Source organism: Oncorhynchus keta, chromosome 29 (assembly GCF_023373465.1).
Source record: "Oncorhynchus keta strain PuntledgeMale-10-30-2019 chromosome 29, Oket_V2, whole genome shotgun sequence".
Taxonomy (NCBI): domain Eukaryota; kingdom Metazoa; phylum Chordata; class Actinopteri; order Salmoniformes; family Salmonidae; genus Oncorhynchus; species Oncorhynchus keta.
Genome location: NC_068449.1, coordinates 12,148,814 through 12,165,579, shown reverse-complemented (window position 1 = coordinate 12,165,579; position 16,766 = coordinate 12,148,814). Strand labels below are relative to the sequence as shown.

Below are 16,766 nucleotides of genomic sequence, written 5' to 3'. Positions count from 1 at the left end.
TCGAATAGAACTCAGAGGGTTTTCTTTAATGGAAGCTTCTCTAATGTCAAACATGTAAAGTGTGGTGTACCGCAGGCCAGCTCTCTAGGCCCTCTACTTTTTTCTATTTTCACCAATGACCTGCCACTGGCATTAAACAAAGCATGTGTGTCCATGCATGCTGATGATTCAACCATATACACATAAGCAACCACAGCTAATGAAGTCAATAAAATCCTTAACAAAGAGTTGCAGTCTGTTTTAGAATGGGTGGCCAGTAATAAACTGGTTCTGAACATCTCTAAAACTAAGAGTATTGTATAAATTCTAGATAATGAATGGTGTGGCTGTTGAACAAGTTGAGGAGACTAAATTACTTGGCGTTGTTTTAGATTGTAAACTGTCATGGTCAAAACATATAGATTTAGTGGTTGTAAAGATGGGGAGAGGTCTGTCTGTAATAAAGAGACGCTCTGCTTTTTTGACACCACACTCCAAAAAGTAAGTTCTGCAGGCTCTAGTTTTGTCTAATCTTGATTGTTGTCCATCCTTGTGGCCCAGTGCTACAAGGAAATACCTAGTTAAGCTGCAACTGGCCCAGAACAGAGCGGAACATTTTGCTCTTAATTGTAATCAGAGGGCTGATAAATACTATGCCTGACAGTCTCTCTTGGCTAAGAGTTGAGGAAAGACTGACTGCACCACCTCTTTTTTTTATAAGAAACAATGTGTTGGAAATCTCAAATAGTTTGCATAGTCAATTTACACACAGCTCTGACACACACACTTATCCCACCAGACATGCCACCAGGGGTCTTTTCACAGTCTCCAAATACAGAACAAATTCAAGATTGTGTATAGTATTATATAGAGCCCTAATTGCATGGAACTTCCATCCATCTCATATTGCTCAAATAAACAGCAAACCTGGTTTAAAAAAATAGATAAAGCAACACCTAGCAACACAAAGCCTCTCCCCTATTTGACCTAGATAGTTTGTGTGTATGCATTGATATTTAGGCTACGTGTGCCTTTTTAAAATGTAGTTCTGTCTTTGAACTGTTCTTGTCTAATGATGTTCTGTATTATGTCATTCTGTATTATGTTTCATGTTTTGTGTTGAACCCCAGGAAGTGTAGCTGCTGCTTTTGCAACGGCTAATTGGGACCCTAATAAAATACCAAAAATCCTTATCCAACTGCCGTTTTTCTATGATAAACTAGTTTAAATGAGTTTAGGTATGCTACTCTCAGGAAATGAGTGATAAAAGTGAATCATTGTTACCCCATCATTACAGTAAATTAATTACTTTCAGTATGATTCAAATGTTAATGCCAGGGCCTCCCGGGTGGTGCAGTGGTCTAAGGCACTGCATCGCAGTGCTAGTTGTGCCATCTGGGTTCGAGCCCAGGATCTGTCGCAGCCAGCCGCGACCGGGAGGCCCAGGGGGTGGCGCAGTGGTCTAAGGCACTGCATCGCAGTGCTAGTTGTGCCATCTGGGTTCGAGCCCAGGATCTGTCGCAGCCAGCCGCGACCGGGAGGCCCAGGGGCTGGCGCACAATTGGCCCAGCGTTGTCTGGGTTAGGGAGGGTTTGGCTAGCAGGGATATCCTTGTCTCATTGTGCACTAGTGACTCCTGTGGCGGGCTGGGCACAGTGCACGCTGACCAGGTTGCTAGGTGTACGGTGTTTCCTCTGCCACATTGGTGCAGCTGGCTTCCGAGGTGGATGTGCATTGTGTCAAGAAGCAGCGCGGCTTGTTGGGTTGTGTTTCGGAGGATGCATGGCTCTTGATCTTTGCCTCTCCTGAGTCTGTACGGGAGTTGCAGTGATGAGACAATTACTTTGCAGTAACTACTACCAATTGGATACCACAAAATTGGGGTAAAAAGAATGTTCATGCCAAACATGTTTATGCTCTAATTATTTATATTCCATAATAGATACACACCTATTAATTGCAGTTTTGGGCATAATGCATATCTGTTTGAATCACTGAGATAAAGATGGTGTGCCCGCAAGATTTCATGCTTGTGTGTGTCTGTGTGCATGTACAGTATTCCTTGTTCTCTATCTGTTACACTGTTACAAGTGTAACACAGCTTCAGATTCCTCTCTCTCTATGTCTCCACATCTCCCATCTCTTCCTGATGACTAATCCAGTAAAACAAAGAATCCCTTGTAAATCACTGTGTTTCTTGTGGCTGTTGTGCTCCCTGCAAGAAGGACTAATTCAGACTTCAATTAAGGTGATGATGAGTCTGTTTAATGAGGTACAAACAGCTGTTGTTTTTCTTTCGTCGCTGTTGTCAATACGGGGGAGTTCGGGGGGGGTTAAACGATACCACACCCAGACAAACAAAGGCTTTAGTGTTTTTCACTTATCTTATCGGGCGGTCCTGTATGTCTGTATCTCTCTCTCGCTCCCCTTCTCTCCTCTTCTCTCTCTCCCTTTCTCTCTCTCTCTGTCTTTCCCTCCCCCTCCTCTATTTCAGTCTGGTTGTTCACAGTAAATTATGACTGAACAGAAGACAGTGAATTGACCTCTGATCTCTCTCCCCTATCCTGTCCCAGGCTGTCCCTATTGTCTCCATAGTTAGAATACTGATGACCATGAAGACCCCTCTCTGGTCCCTGCTGCTGCTGTGTCTGTGTGTCCCGGGACACTGTAGTGAATGCCATGGGGACTGCCTGGCCTGTGGCCGCATCCTGCCGCAGGAGATCAACTTCAACACACTGGTGAGGGTCCATATTAAAGCCCTACTATCACTCCATTCCATTATCTCTATCCTTCTGTCTGTCCCTGCCTACCCCTGCCTCAGCCACATCCTGCCCTACCGAGATCAACTTCAACACACTGGTGAGGGTCCATATTAAAGCCCTGCTATCACTCCATCCCATTATCTCTATCCTTCTGTCTGTCCCTACCTACCCCTGCCTCGGCCACATCCTGCCCTACCGAGATCAACTTCAACACACTGGTGAGGGTCCATATTAAAGCCCTACTATCACTCCATTCCATTATCTCTATCCTTCTGTCTGTCCCTGCCTACCCCTGCCTCAGCCACATCCTGCCCTACCGAGATCAACTTCAACACACCGCCTCCTGTTAACTCTCTCTCTCTCTCTCTCTGCCTCTGTCTCTGCCCCAGCCAACAGCCAGTTCTGGCCTATGCACCCTCTATCCCACAGTTTTTATCCCTCAATGTATTTATTCTCCATTCCCTTTCCTATCTCTGCCACAATCAGTTCCTGCCCACAGATATCAATGGCAGAACAATAAGATACTTTGACTCTATTGTGTCAACAGGGCCCTGACTCAATCACACAGTCCTTAAAAGGTTGATTATCTGTGGGGCAATAGAGCCATTTCACTCAGGAGATATTGTTTTGGCAGAGATCGAGTAAGTCGCAATGAGGGTGCACTTCGTCGCCGGAGAAAGGGGGAGCAGAACCCACCATACAGAAACAGGCATGCATGCACAGACGCATCTACCATAGCCCTTACTCCATGCACCCCTCCACCTCTTCTTCCCCTTCCACCTCTCCCACCCCCATCCTTCTCCCCAACTACCCTTCCTTCTACAAACTACCCTTCCTTCCACAAACTACCCTTCCTTCTACAAACTACCCTTCCTTCTACAAACTACCCTTCCTTCTACAAACTACCCTTCCTTCCACAAACTACCCTTCCTTCTGCAAACTACCCTTCCTTCTACAAACTACCCTTCCTTCCGCAAACTACCCTTCCTTCTACAAACTACCCTTCCTTCTACAAACTACCCTTCTTTCCACAAACTACCCTTCCTTCTACAAACTACCCTTCCTTCTACAAACTACCCTTCCTTCTACAAACTACCCTTCCTTCCACAAACTACCCATCCTTCTCCCCAACTACCCTTCCTTCTACAAACTACCCTTCCTTCCACAAACTACCCTTCCTTCTACAAACTACCCTTCCTTCTACAAACTACCCTTCCTTCTACAAACTACCCTTCCTTCCACAAACTACCCTTCCTTCTACAAACTACCCTTCCTTCTACAAACTACCCTTCCTTCCACAAACTACCCATCCTTCTCCCCAACTACCCTTCCTTCTACAAACTACCCTTCCTTCTACAAACTACCCTTCCTTCCACAAACTACCCTTCCTTCCACAAACTACCCTTCCTTCTACAAACTACCCTTCCTTCCACAAACTACCCTTCCTTCTCCCCAACTACCATTCCTTCTACAAACTACCCTTCCTTCCACAAACTACCCTTCCTTCCACAAACTACCCTTCCTTCCACAAACTACCCTTCCTTCTCCCCAACTACCCTTCCTTCTACAAACTACCCTTCCTTCTACAAACTACCCTTCCCTCTACAAACTACCCTTCCTTCCACAAACTACCCTTCCTTCTACAAACTACCCTTCCTTCCACAAACTACCCTTCCTTCTACAAACTACCCTTCCTTCCACAAACTATCCTTCCTTCTACAAACTACCCTTCCTTCTACAAACTACCCTTCCTTCTACAAACTACCCTTCCTTCCACAAACTACCCTTCCTTCTACAAACTACCCTTCCTTCTACAAACTACCCTTCCTTCCACAAACTACCCATCCTTCTCCCCAACTACCCTTCCTTCTACAAACTACCCTTCCTTCTACAAACTACCCTTCCTTCCACAAACTACCCTTCCTTCCACAAACTACCCTTCCTTCTACAAACTACCCTTCCTTCCACAAACTACCCTTCCTTCTCCCCAACTACCCTTCCTTCTACAAACTACCCTTCCTTCCACAAACTACCCTTCCTTCCACAAACTGCCCTTCCTTCCACAAACTACCCTTCCTTCTCTCCAACTACCCTTCCTTCTACAAACTACCCTTTCTTCTACAAACTACCCTTCCTTCTACAAACTACCCTTCCTTCCACAAACTACCCTTCCTTCTACAAACTACCCTTCCTTCCACAAACTACCCTTCCTTCTACAAACTACCCTTCCTTCTACAAACTGCCCCCACCCTCTTTCTATCTCCCTACATCGTTTCCTATACTGTCGATGATCTCTGACTCATAGTATTATGCCCTCCCAGCCTCCCGGCATCTGGCTTTTAATTTGCGTTGGCTAATTGATTCCTGAGGATAGACGTGAATGTTCTGCCCTCTCTCCAGTTTCTTCATCTCACTGCTTGTGGTTTAGAACTCCATCGACCCCCCTCTCTTTCTCTAGTGGCTTCAGTGTATTTTCCTATGTGCTGTGGGGTAAATATGTTCCCTCACTATGATCCAGTAAGTCAACTCTCCTGTTAAAGTCAAGAATTTCTGATTTTGTCCTTGAAGTAAAACAATAGCTTTCTTTGATAAGAAAAACCATGAATGTAATATCAAAACAATTAATATGATATCCAATTCTATAATTCCAGGATCCATCAATCCCTCTCTGTTTCCAATCATACCGGGCAGGGTATATTTGTCTCTTTCTCTCTAGAGAAGTCGTCTTTCTGCAGGGTATATTTGTCTCTTTCTCTCTAGAGAAGTCGTCTCTCTGCAGGGTATATTTGTCTCTTTCTCTCTAGAGAAGTCGTCTCTCTGCAGGGTATATTTGTCTCTTTCTCTCTAGAGAAGTCGTCTTTCTGCAGGGTATATTTGTCTCTTTCTCTCTAGAGGAGTCGTCTCTCTGCAGGGTATATTTGTCCCTTTTTCTCTAGAGAAGTTGTCTCTCTGCAGGGTATATTTGTCTCTTTCTCTCTAGAGAAGTCATCTCTCTGCAGGGTATATTTGTCTCTTTTTCTCTAGAGAAGTCGTCTCTCTGCAGGGTATATTTGTCTCTTTCTCTCAAGAGAAGTCGTCTCTCTGCAGGGTAAAGGGAAAGGGAGATACCTAGTAAGTTGTACATCTGAATGCATTCAACTGAAATGTGTCTTCTGCATTTAACCCAACCCCTCTGAATCAGAGAGGTGCGGGGGACTGCCATAATCGACATTTGGTATACTGTACGCCTCTCGAACTGAAGAAATTCTGAGATGAGGATAATCTGTGTGTGTGTGTGAGTGTTGATGTCAGGTACAGCTCCGACTTGGGGCATCTCCACTGAGAGACTCCAAGACGAGATTGTGATGCATTTGGAGACCGATTGTAGATATACAAATCACATAGTAATGTCTTGCTCTGTTGGGACTGTGAGCCATATAGAAATGTCTATCTGTGCTGCTCTCTAAGGAATAACTACACGGAGAATACCAAACACTAGTAACACCTTCCTAATATTGAGTTGGAACCCCTTTTGTCCTCAGAACAGCCTGAATTTGTCGGGGCATGGAAACTAAAAGGTGTCGAAAGCATTCCACATGGATGCTGGCCCATGTTGACTTCAACGTTTCCCACAGTTGTGCCAAGTTGGCTGGATGTCCTTGGGGTGGTGGACCCTTCTTGATACACACGAGAAACTGTTGAGCGTGAAAAACCCAGCAGCATTGCAGTTCTTGACACAAACCGGTGCACCTGGCACCTACTACCATTCCCCGTTCAAAGGCACTTAAATATTTTTGCCCATTTACTCTCTGAATGGCACACAGACACAATCCATGCTTCAATTGTCTCAAGGCTTAAAAATCCTGCTTTAAACTGTCTCCTCCCCTTCAAGGGATCATAGCTTTCACCTGGATTGACCTGGTCATTCTATGTCATGGAATGAACAGGTGTTCCTAATGTTTTATACACACACTAAGTGTATATTCACACAAAGACCATACAGACAGCATGGACGCCATGTTCATTCAGGGTGAAGCATTCTGTAAGACAAAAAAGGAGGACTCTATGTTCTGTCGAGAGAAGTACAGTATGGTCTCTTCATGCGTCATATGGCCATCATCATGCTTCACAATGGGACTCCCAGTGTTTGATGGTGTATCATCGTGTATCATCGTCTATCTCAATTCAATTCATAAAGCCTTTTTAACGTCAGCATTTGACCATGGAAGGTCTAGCACTGTACAACACCTGGACAAAGTGTCTCCTAAGTAAGCATTTTAATGTTAGTCTACACCTTTTTACAAAGCATGTGACAAATATAATGGAATTTGATTTGATTTCGATTTGACTGGGGAATTAATAAATAACTAACAAGTCATAATGTTGGTTCACCCTCTCTCTCTCCCTCTCCCTTCCTCTCCTTCTCTCTCCCTCCCTCTCTCTCTCTCTCCCGCTCTCTCTCTCTCCCTTCCTCTCCCTCTCTCTCTCTCCCTTCCTCTCCCTCTCCCTCTCCCTCCCCCTCCCTCTCTCTCTCTCTCTCTCTCTCTCTCTCTCTCCCTCCCCTCTCTCTCTCTCTCCCTCCCTCTCCCTCTCTCCTTCTCTCCCTCTCTGCTCTCTCTCCTCACTCTCCCTCTTCCCTTCTTTCTCTCTCTCTCTCAAGTTTCAACATTTATTCCCCACTTGCACAGGATACAAAAGGTATGAAACAGTTCTTACCATGAGAGCTCTTTCCCAACAATGCAGTGAGAATAATAATATATATAATAAAAATTAATAAAACATTAAAATAATAATTAAAAACACACTAGAAGTACAATACAGGTTGAAGACACACGAGTCTGTGAGTATATACAGACCAGTTCCAGTACCTTCTTCAATGTGCAGGGGTACTGGAGTGGTTTAGGTAGGTTTTACATAAAATGTGTGTATTTATTAGGATCCCCAAAAGCATCAGCTACTCTTCCTGGGCTCCACATGAAACATAACACAATACATAGTCTCTCATAGTCTCTCCAATCTCTCCTAAACTTTGAGCCAGGAGAGACTGGCATGCATGTTACTGACACTTGTCCTCTGTGTACATCTAAGTGCGGTACGTGCCACTTTTTTCTGGAACAACTGCAATTTACCTACAGTACCAGTCAAAAGTTTGGACACACCTACTCATTCAAGGATTTTTCTTCCTTTGTACTATTTTCTACATTGTATAATAATAGTGAAGACATCAAAACAATGAAATAACACATATGGAATCATGTAGCAACCAAAAAAGTGTTAAACAAATCAAAATACTCTACAGTTCAAAAGTTTGGGGTCACATAGAAATGTCCTTGTTGTTGAAAGAAAATTTGAAAAATTGTCCATTAAAATAACATGAAATTGATTTGAAATACAGTGTAGACATTGTTAATGTTGTAAATTACTATTGTAGCTGGAAACGACTGATTTTTTTAGGGAATATCTGCATAGGCGTACAGAGGCCCATTATCAGCAACCATCACTCCTGTGTTCCAATGGCACGTTGTGTTAGCTAATCCAAGTTTATCATTTTAAAAGGCTAATTGATCATTAGAAAACCCTTTTGCAATTATGTTAGCACAGCTGAAAACTGTTGTTCTGATTAAAGAAGCAAATAAACTGGCCTTCTTTAGACTGGTATGTCTACACTGTATTTCTGATCAATTTGATATTATTTTAGTGGGCAATTTAAAAAATATATATTTCAACAACAAGAACATTTCTAAGTGACCCCAAACTTTTGAACGGTAGTATATATTTTATATTTTATATTCTTCAAAGTAGCCACCCTTTGCCTTAATGACAGCTTTGCACACTCTTGGCATTCTCTCAAACAGCTTCACGAGGAATGCTTTTCCAACAGTCTTGAAGGAGTTCCCACATATGCTGAGCACTTGTTGCTGCTTTTCCTTCACTCTGCGGTCCAACTCATTCCAAACCATCTCAATTGGGTTGAGGTCAGGTGATTGTGGAGGCCAGGTCATCTGATGCAGCACTCCATCAATCTCCTTCTTGATCAAATAGCCCTTACATAGCCTGGATGTGTGTTTTGGGTCATCGTCCTCTTTTTCAAACAAATGATAGTCCCGCTAAGTGCAAACGAGATGGGATGGAGTATTGCTGCAGCATGCTGTAGTAGCCATGCTGGCTATGTGTGCCTTGAATTTTCAATAAATCACTGACAGTGTCACCATTAAAGCACCCCACATCATCACACCTCCTCCTCCATGCTTCACGGTGGGAACCACACATGTGGAGATCTCACAAAGACATGGCGGTTGGAACCAAAAATCTCACATTTGGACTCTGGGTCTTCCTTTCATGAGAGGACCGCCACAGGAAAGGGGGTTAACTTCGGTAAACCACTCCTATCTTGTCACAACACAACTGATTGGCTCAAACGCATTAAGAAGGAAAGAAATTCCACAAATTAACTTTTAACAAGGCACATCTAATTGAAATGCATTCCATACCTCATGAAGCTGGTTGAGAGAATGCCAAGATTGTGCAAAGCTGTCATCAAGGCAAACGATGGCTACTTTGAAGAATCTCAAATATAACATTTATTTTGATTTGTTAAACACTTTTTTGGTTACTACATGATTCCATATGTGTTATTTCCTAGTTTTGATGTCTTCACTGCTCTACAATGTAGAAAACAGTCCAAATAAATAAAAACCCTTGAGTAGGTGTGTCTAAACGTTTGACTGGTACAGTATGTTTTCCAGTCTACTGTGTTGTCAGACTTATTTGCTCTTTGCCGCAACCCTCTCAGCCATAAAATGTTTCATCATCTGTCCTTGGGGATTTAGCAGTTCCAACAGTCAGTTTCCTGATGGATGCATGTCTTTAAGTCACTGGAAGAAGTAGTTTCATAAATGCTTCAAGCACAGCATTGGGATGTTCCTCATTACACACATCAGACCAACAAATATTTTCTTTACATTTTTACTTCAACATATAAATCATTGCAAAACCTATAGTATGATCATTTATACACAATTGTAGGTCCAGTCTTTGGAATGTTGTTTTTTCTAGACATGGCTATTATATTATGATCACTACATCTGGGTGTGGATATGGCTTTAGATCAGATTTCTGCAACATTAGTAAAGATATGATCATTACACGTGGATGATTTAGTTCCTGTTCTGTTTGTAAATACCCTGGTAGGTTGACTGATGACTTGATCCAGATTGCAGGCACTGGTCACAGCTTGGAGCTTGTTTTTGATTGGGCAGCTTGACGACAACCAGTCAATATTTAAGTCACCCAGAAAATATACCTCTCTGTTGATATCGCATACATTATCCAACATTTCACACATATAGTCCAAATACAGACTTTCAGCACTTGGTGGTCTATAGCAACTTCCTACAAGAAAAGGCTTTATGTGAGGCAGAGGAACCTGTAGCCATTTTACTTCCATATCATCTGACATTCAATTCTATGCCCATATGATTATTGCAGACAATACCCTCAGAACTAACAGTTAAAGGAACATATATTTGGTTATTTACATTTACTGCACTTCTATTTCTCTGGGATAGAATACGATTTCCTTGTCCTCTGTTACTTATTATGACATGGAGGACTGGAGCACTAACAAAACCAGACCGCCAGTCTCTTAAACAGTTCACTATGTTGGAGATAATCCTGGAACCCCTGCGGTCAGGGTGGATTCCATCTCTTTAAAAGAGTGTTGGTTGCTCCCACAACAAGTCAAAATTGTCACAAAGGAGCCATTCCGGTCTTTGCAGAGTTTCTTCAGGAACTTATTTAGGGCAGCAAGGCGGCTGTAACATTCCGAACCCCTTCTATAGCACGGACGGAGGCCAGAGATGACTGTTCTCTTCCCTGTGAAAACAAGGGTTTTCAAGAGTATGTTGTAGCCCTTCTTCAGTTCCTCAGATTGCCGAAAGCGAATGTTGTTAAATCCAACGTGAGTGACAACAGTGTCAATATTAGAGTAGTTAGCTAGAACTCTGGGCAGGAGGGAGTTGATGTCTTGGACACAGGCGCCTGTATGACAGTGGACCTTGGTCGGCCTACAGGATGAAATCTCTCACCATCGAGCTGCCCCCGACAAAGGTGGTCGTGATGGAATCCGATGGGTAAGGAAGAGGGGGAACAGAACAGCCTGCCTCGTGCAGGAGGAGGTGTGCTTTGATTCATGCCAGCCTGCCTCGTGAAGGGGGAGGTGGGCTTTGATTCATGCCAGCCTGCCTCGTGAAGGGGGAGGTGGGCTTTGATTCATGCCAGCCTGCCTCGTGAAGGGGGAGGTGGGCTTTGATTCATGCCAGTCTGACTCGTGCAGGGGGAGGTGTGCTTTGATTCATGCCAGCCTGCCTCGTGAAGGGGGAGGTGGGCTTTGATTCATGCCAGCCTGACTCACCGTACATGCACCAGTAGCAGCGGATGGCGTCGGAATCCTCTGGAAATGGAGGAGGGCCCAAGACCTTTTTTCCTTTGGTCAGCGACCGGCTGATCGCCAAGGTGCCCCTGATGGCTGCTGGCTGTTGGTGTATTCCCAGAATCAGAGTTGACTCCCAGAGCTGGTATGTCTGCCTCCAGTGGGGCAAAGCTGTTTAATAGCTGGAACTGATCTTCTAGGATATATGGATGCCGGCTAGACTGCCTTCCACCCTACCTCCTTCGCCTTGCCAGTGTCCAGTCTCCCATTGGCCACGGTGTTGAGCTTACCATCTGCCCATTGGATTGGATCAGGTCAGTACCTCCCAACTCATCGACCCCTTGGCTGTAGAAGGCATTCAGAACTGACATTCTGTGTAACTGGGTTGCATCCAAGTACTTAGAAAGCACATCTTGTTTTTCCCGCAGCTGAGCTAGCAGCCAGAGAATCTCCTCCCTAAGCTGCTTGATGAGTTCCACCTTATTTTCCTCCTCTTGCGTAAATGTCATCTTGTACCTAGCACATGTGAGCCCAGACGTAGACACAAATACCACTGGTGTTTTGAATCTAGCACTGTTATCTTGCTCTGTTAACATGATGGCTAACCGCTAACTATTGTTAATTTTTTCTTTTGTGGGAATCCGGGACACAATCTTGCGGTCCCAGACAAAAAAGCTAACCGCGTCTCGGAATCATTAGCTATCAGGACTTCCAATGGTTAAAGATGTTGTTGTTGTTGACATGATTTAAAAACTATTTAATGAAAAAGATTTCATAAAAACAACAGACCGAGTGTAGACACTGATCTGTTCCGCGCTCTAATGACTGGTAGTAGGATTAACACTCACGGACAGTTTATTAGGTACACCTGTCTAGTACTGGTTTGGCCCTTTGCCTCAGAATTCTTCAGGGCATTCTACAAGGTGTCAGAAACGTTCCACAGGTGTCACGCCCTGACCTTAGAGTGCCTTTTTATGTCTCCATTTGGTTTGGTCAGGGTGTGATTTGGGTGGGCATTCTATGTTTTGTTTTCTATGTTTCTTTATTTCTATGTTTTGGTCGGGTATGGTTCTCAATCAGGGACAGCTGTCTATCGTTGTCTCTGACTGGGAATCATACTTAGGTAGCCCTTTTTCCCTCCTTTCAGTGTGGGTAGTTAACTTTGTTTGTGGCACTTAGCCCTGTAAAGGTCACGGTTGTTTCTTTCATTTGTTGGCGACATTTTAAAATAAAATAAAATGTACGCTCACCACGCTGCACCTTGGTCTCATTCCGATGACGGCCGTGACAGCAGGGGTGTTATTCCATGTTGCTGCAGATTGGAAGGCGGTACATTGATACTGCGAACAGCCCGTTCCATCTCATCCCAAAGATGCTCTATTGGGTTGAGGTCTGGGGAGTAAACTGAACTTGCTGTTATTTTCCAGGCAATGCTTTCCCACTGCTCAATTATCCAGTGTTGGTGATCACATGTCCACTAGATTAGTTTCTTCTTGTTTTTAACTGGTAGGAGTGGAACCCAGGGTGGTCGTCTACTACAATAGCCCATCCCTGACAAGGATTTGAGGAGTTGTGTGTTTCCGAGATGCCGTTCTGCACACCACTGTTGTACTGCACCGTTATTTGTCTGTTTGTGACCCGCCTGTTAGCTTGCACGGTTCTTACCATTCTCCTTCAACCTCTCTCATCAATGAGCTGTTTTCTCCCACAGGACAGCCGCTGACTGGATGTTATTTGTTTGTCGCATCATTCTCTGTAAACCCTAGACAGTGTCGTGTATGAAAAGCCCAGGAGGCTGTTTCTGAGATACTGGATCCAGAGTGCCTAGCATTAATGATCATACCACGCTCAGTCACTTAGGTCACTGGTTTTGCCCATTCTAACATTCAATAGAACAGTAACTGAATGCCTCGATACCTGTCTGCCTGCTTTATATAACAAGCCACGGCTGTCACGTGACTCACTGTCTGTAGGAGCGATCCATTTTCGTGAACGGGGTGGTGTACCTAAAAAACTGTCCGGTGAGTGTACACGTAAACAGGGCTAAAAAGTGACTGGTAGCAGGCATAAATAAATACTTATGGTAATATACTAATAGTATGTAAACAGGAATAATAGTGACCAGTAGCATGATAAAATATAAGATAGATACTCATGGAAATGGCAATCAATGAACAGTAGCATAACGATAGTAATATATCAAACCAATAATCATTATAGCAGCAGCGTAGGTGTGAGGGGTGTCTGCGTGTGGGTATAAGTGTGTGGTGTGAGGAATGAGTGTGTGAGTGAGGTTTTTGTGTGTGAGTGAGTGACAGTGAAGGTGTTTGAGTGTCAGTGTGGATTGGCATAGAGTCAGTGTGGATGGGCATAGAGTTAGTGTGGATGAGGATAGAGTCAGTGTGGATGGGCATAGAGTCAGTGTGGATGGGCATAGAGTCAGTGTGGATGGGGATAGAGTCAGTGTGGATGGGGATAGAGTCAGTGTGGATGGGGATAGAGTCAGTGTGGATGGGGATAGAGTCAGTGTGGATGGGCATAGAGTCAGTGTGGATGGGGATAGAGTCAGTGTGGATGGGGATAGAGTCAGTGTGGATGGGGATAGAGTCAGTGTGGATGGGGATGGGGTCAGTGTGGATGGGGATAGAGTCAGTGTGGATGGGGATAGAGTCAGTGTGGATGGGGATAGAGTCAGTGTGGATGGGCATAGAGTCAGTGTGGATGGGCATAGAGTCAGTGTGGATGGGGATAGAGTCAGTGTGGATGGGGATAGAGTCAGTGTGGATGGGGATAGAGTCAGTGTGGATGGGCATAGAGTCAGTGTGGATGGGCATAGAGTCAGTGTGGATGGGCATAGAGTCAGTGTGGATGGGCATAGAGTCAGTGTGGATGGGCATAGAGTCAGTGTGGATGGGGATAGAGTCAGTGTGGATGGGGATAGAGTCAGTGTGGATGGGGATAGAGTCAGTGTGGATGGGGATAGAGTCAGTGTGGATAGTCTGTGGGAGAGCTGCTCTCTAATGGCCATGTGCTCTGTGTTTCCCTCCCCGTCTCAGGTGTGTCTGGTGGAGTGTGAGGGTAACGTGTCCCCTGCCTTCACTTGGGACATGTGCCGCAAGGCCTCAGCCTCCCCACAGTTACCCTCCCTGCCCATAGGGGGCGCTGCCATGCTGACCCGGGCCCAGAAGGAGGTGGAAGCCATGCTGCCAGAGGAAGAAGAGGAACAGGGGGAAGGGGGGCTGATGTACCCAGTAGCCCTGCAGAGGTTTGACCACGTGGTCCGTGCTCTGGGCATAGACGAGCTGGGCAGTGAGAGCCGGCTAACCGCTGATGTCTACAACTCCCAGCTGCCCCAGGAAATGCAGGAAAGGGACGAGGAAGAGGGGGACGAGGAAGAGGGGGATAACGCGATGGAGAGAGAGCAGGACGGAGCGGCGGGGATAAGTCTGTCGAAGCGCTTCGGGGGGTTCCTGAAGGGAAGGCATGGCTACAGGAAGTTGATGGGCCCCGGGAGGCCCTTGCAGAAGCGCTACGGCGGGTTCATAGGTGTCCGGAAATCTGCCCGCAAGTGGAACAACCAGAAACGGTTCAGTGAGTTCCTGAAGCAATACCTGGGCATGAGCACCCGAGCTAGCAAGTCCTACAACAGCGTCTCCGCTGACATCACCCAACAGAACAAGGTGTAGCAACGCACACGGCAACTGTATCCCTGGCAATGACGCACATGTCGTAACCTAGCAACCCCCAAACCCGCCCTACATATTCAAATCCATCACCAAGGTGATGATTAAACTTCTGTTCTGAACACAACCCCTCATGAAAATCCACACTGGAGCAATTATAGATTCAGTCTTGTATACTGCATTTCCTCATTGATAACAATAACATATTATGAATAAAAACTAAGAAAATAGTATTAAAAAGACCATGTATATAGCTAAATGGTTTATCAGAGAATCACATTGGATTAATATTATAGACACATGAACACACTGTATTTGTTTTGCTGTCTATACTGCATCTGTAATGTAACTTTTCAAACCATGTTTGCCTTCATCAATTATGGCTATTATTATTACATAGGCTAATTCAGTGTAAACTTCATGAATTTAAATGACTTACTAGTGAAGTTTCCATGGATTTCCTGAAGCAGTACAGTACATGAGAGGGAGCTTGTTTGGTGACCGGGCAAGGCACTCTCTTTGTTAGGTTACCCTCTAGTGGCTAACACAAAAATGACTTTCAGATTTCCAATTGAAAATGCGCTAAAATATGTTCATGATTATGTTATATAATATAATATATATTATAACACAATCTCAGTATTAGGTTTGTGGATGGCTTGTAACCTATTCACATCTTCAGAACTATTCTCCAAACTCCAACAATTTCAACCCTGGCTACTATAATTTGGAGCAAAACATCCCAATTAACTGTTACTACTGCGTAAGACATATTATATATCCATGCTCATGTACCAATGATCTGTTGGCAAAACTAATGTTCTGACTTGAGAATGAACCTTGGCATGTGTTTTTTGAAGCGGACGCAGATGTAGCCAATCAGTTCACGTGTTAACCAGCGATAGCAGACATCTGCATAGTGCATGTTTTGACGGTGTTGGAGGTGGAACTGTGTCGGAGCTGTCAAATCTGTGAGCAACTGCTCTTGCCATCATTGTCACCAAGCCACACCCGCCCCACTAGTGTTAAAAGGTAAGAGAAAGTGTAGGCCATGCTTCCCCAACTGGCGGCCCAACAATTAAAGTAGAATACTTTAACATAAAAGACAAAAAACAGCAGCAAATCAGCTCCAAGTGATTTAAATTGAGGAAATCTGTTCCAAACTACTCCCACACATAGATATGTGATCATATACAAATGTAAGAAACGTTATGTTTTAGTCAAACGTTATATCTGTTTGGGCTTCTTGCAGTCTTCAAATTATTTGTAATTATGTTCAGGCCCCCAGACCATCTGGTCAAGAAGAATTTTTTTTTTTTTTAAATCAGCCCGTGACTGAATGTAGTTGATGGTCCCTGGTGTAGGCTATAAAGAAATAGTTACTCTTACATTCCAGTGTTCCAACTTGTAACCAAGGCTGCATGGGATTTCTCTTAATGTACCTAGTACAGCCAATGACAATGTCAGCTTCAGGATGAATGCCAGGAGCCGCTTGTGGAGTTGGCATCTGACGCAGTTCCACCTCCAACACCACCAAAACATTGAGAGACCCTACTGTATGTATGAACAGTGGTCAGAGTTATTACGTGAAACCATTTTGTTGTGCAGTATAAAACCTGTAAATAGCAGAAATTTCACATATCAATAAAGATAGTTTACTATTTGTTTTGTGGCTTGTTATGCAGCAAATGATTCAGTGTCTTGAGGTGTTTTGTTCCAGCGTTCTAGAATGTTCACAAGACAATGACATCTTGTATGAATCCCACAATGCTCCATTTATTAAACAAAGTGTCCACACCAAATGTCTTGTATAATAACAATAAATGTCCTCTCTTGATCAAATAAAATATCTGTATAGATGCAGGCTCACAACTCAACATGGAAAGGTGTAAAACTTTACATCTAACTTCAGGCCAAGATTTGAAAAAGGAG

At 44.2% G+C, this 16,766-nt stretch overlaps 1 protein-coding gene across 1 annotated transcript in view; it reads left to right on the top strand.

Moving 5' to 3' along the window:
- Nucleotides 1-16,739, top strand: part of LOC118362135 (proenkephalin-A-like) — a 50,791-nt gene extending 34,052 nt beyond the window's left edge. Inside the window, exons 2-3 of the mRNA XM_052485925.1 lie at nucleotides 2,553-2,717; nucleotides 14,208-16,739. Of these exons, the coding sequence (XP_052341885.1) occupies nucleotides 2,586-2,717; nucleotides 14,208-14,837 (762 nt within the window). The 5' untranslated portion in view covers nucleotides 2,553-2,585 and the 3' untranslated portion in view covers nucleotides 14,838-16,739. The remainder of the gene's footprint in view (nucleotides 1-2,552; nucleotides 2,718-14,207) is intronic.
- The last annotated feature ends 27 nt before the right edge of the window (nucleotides 16,740-16,766 follow it).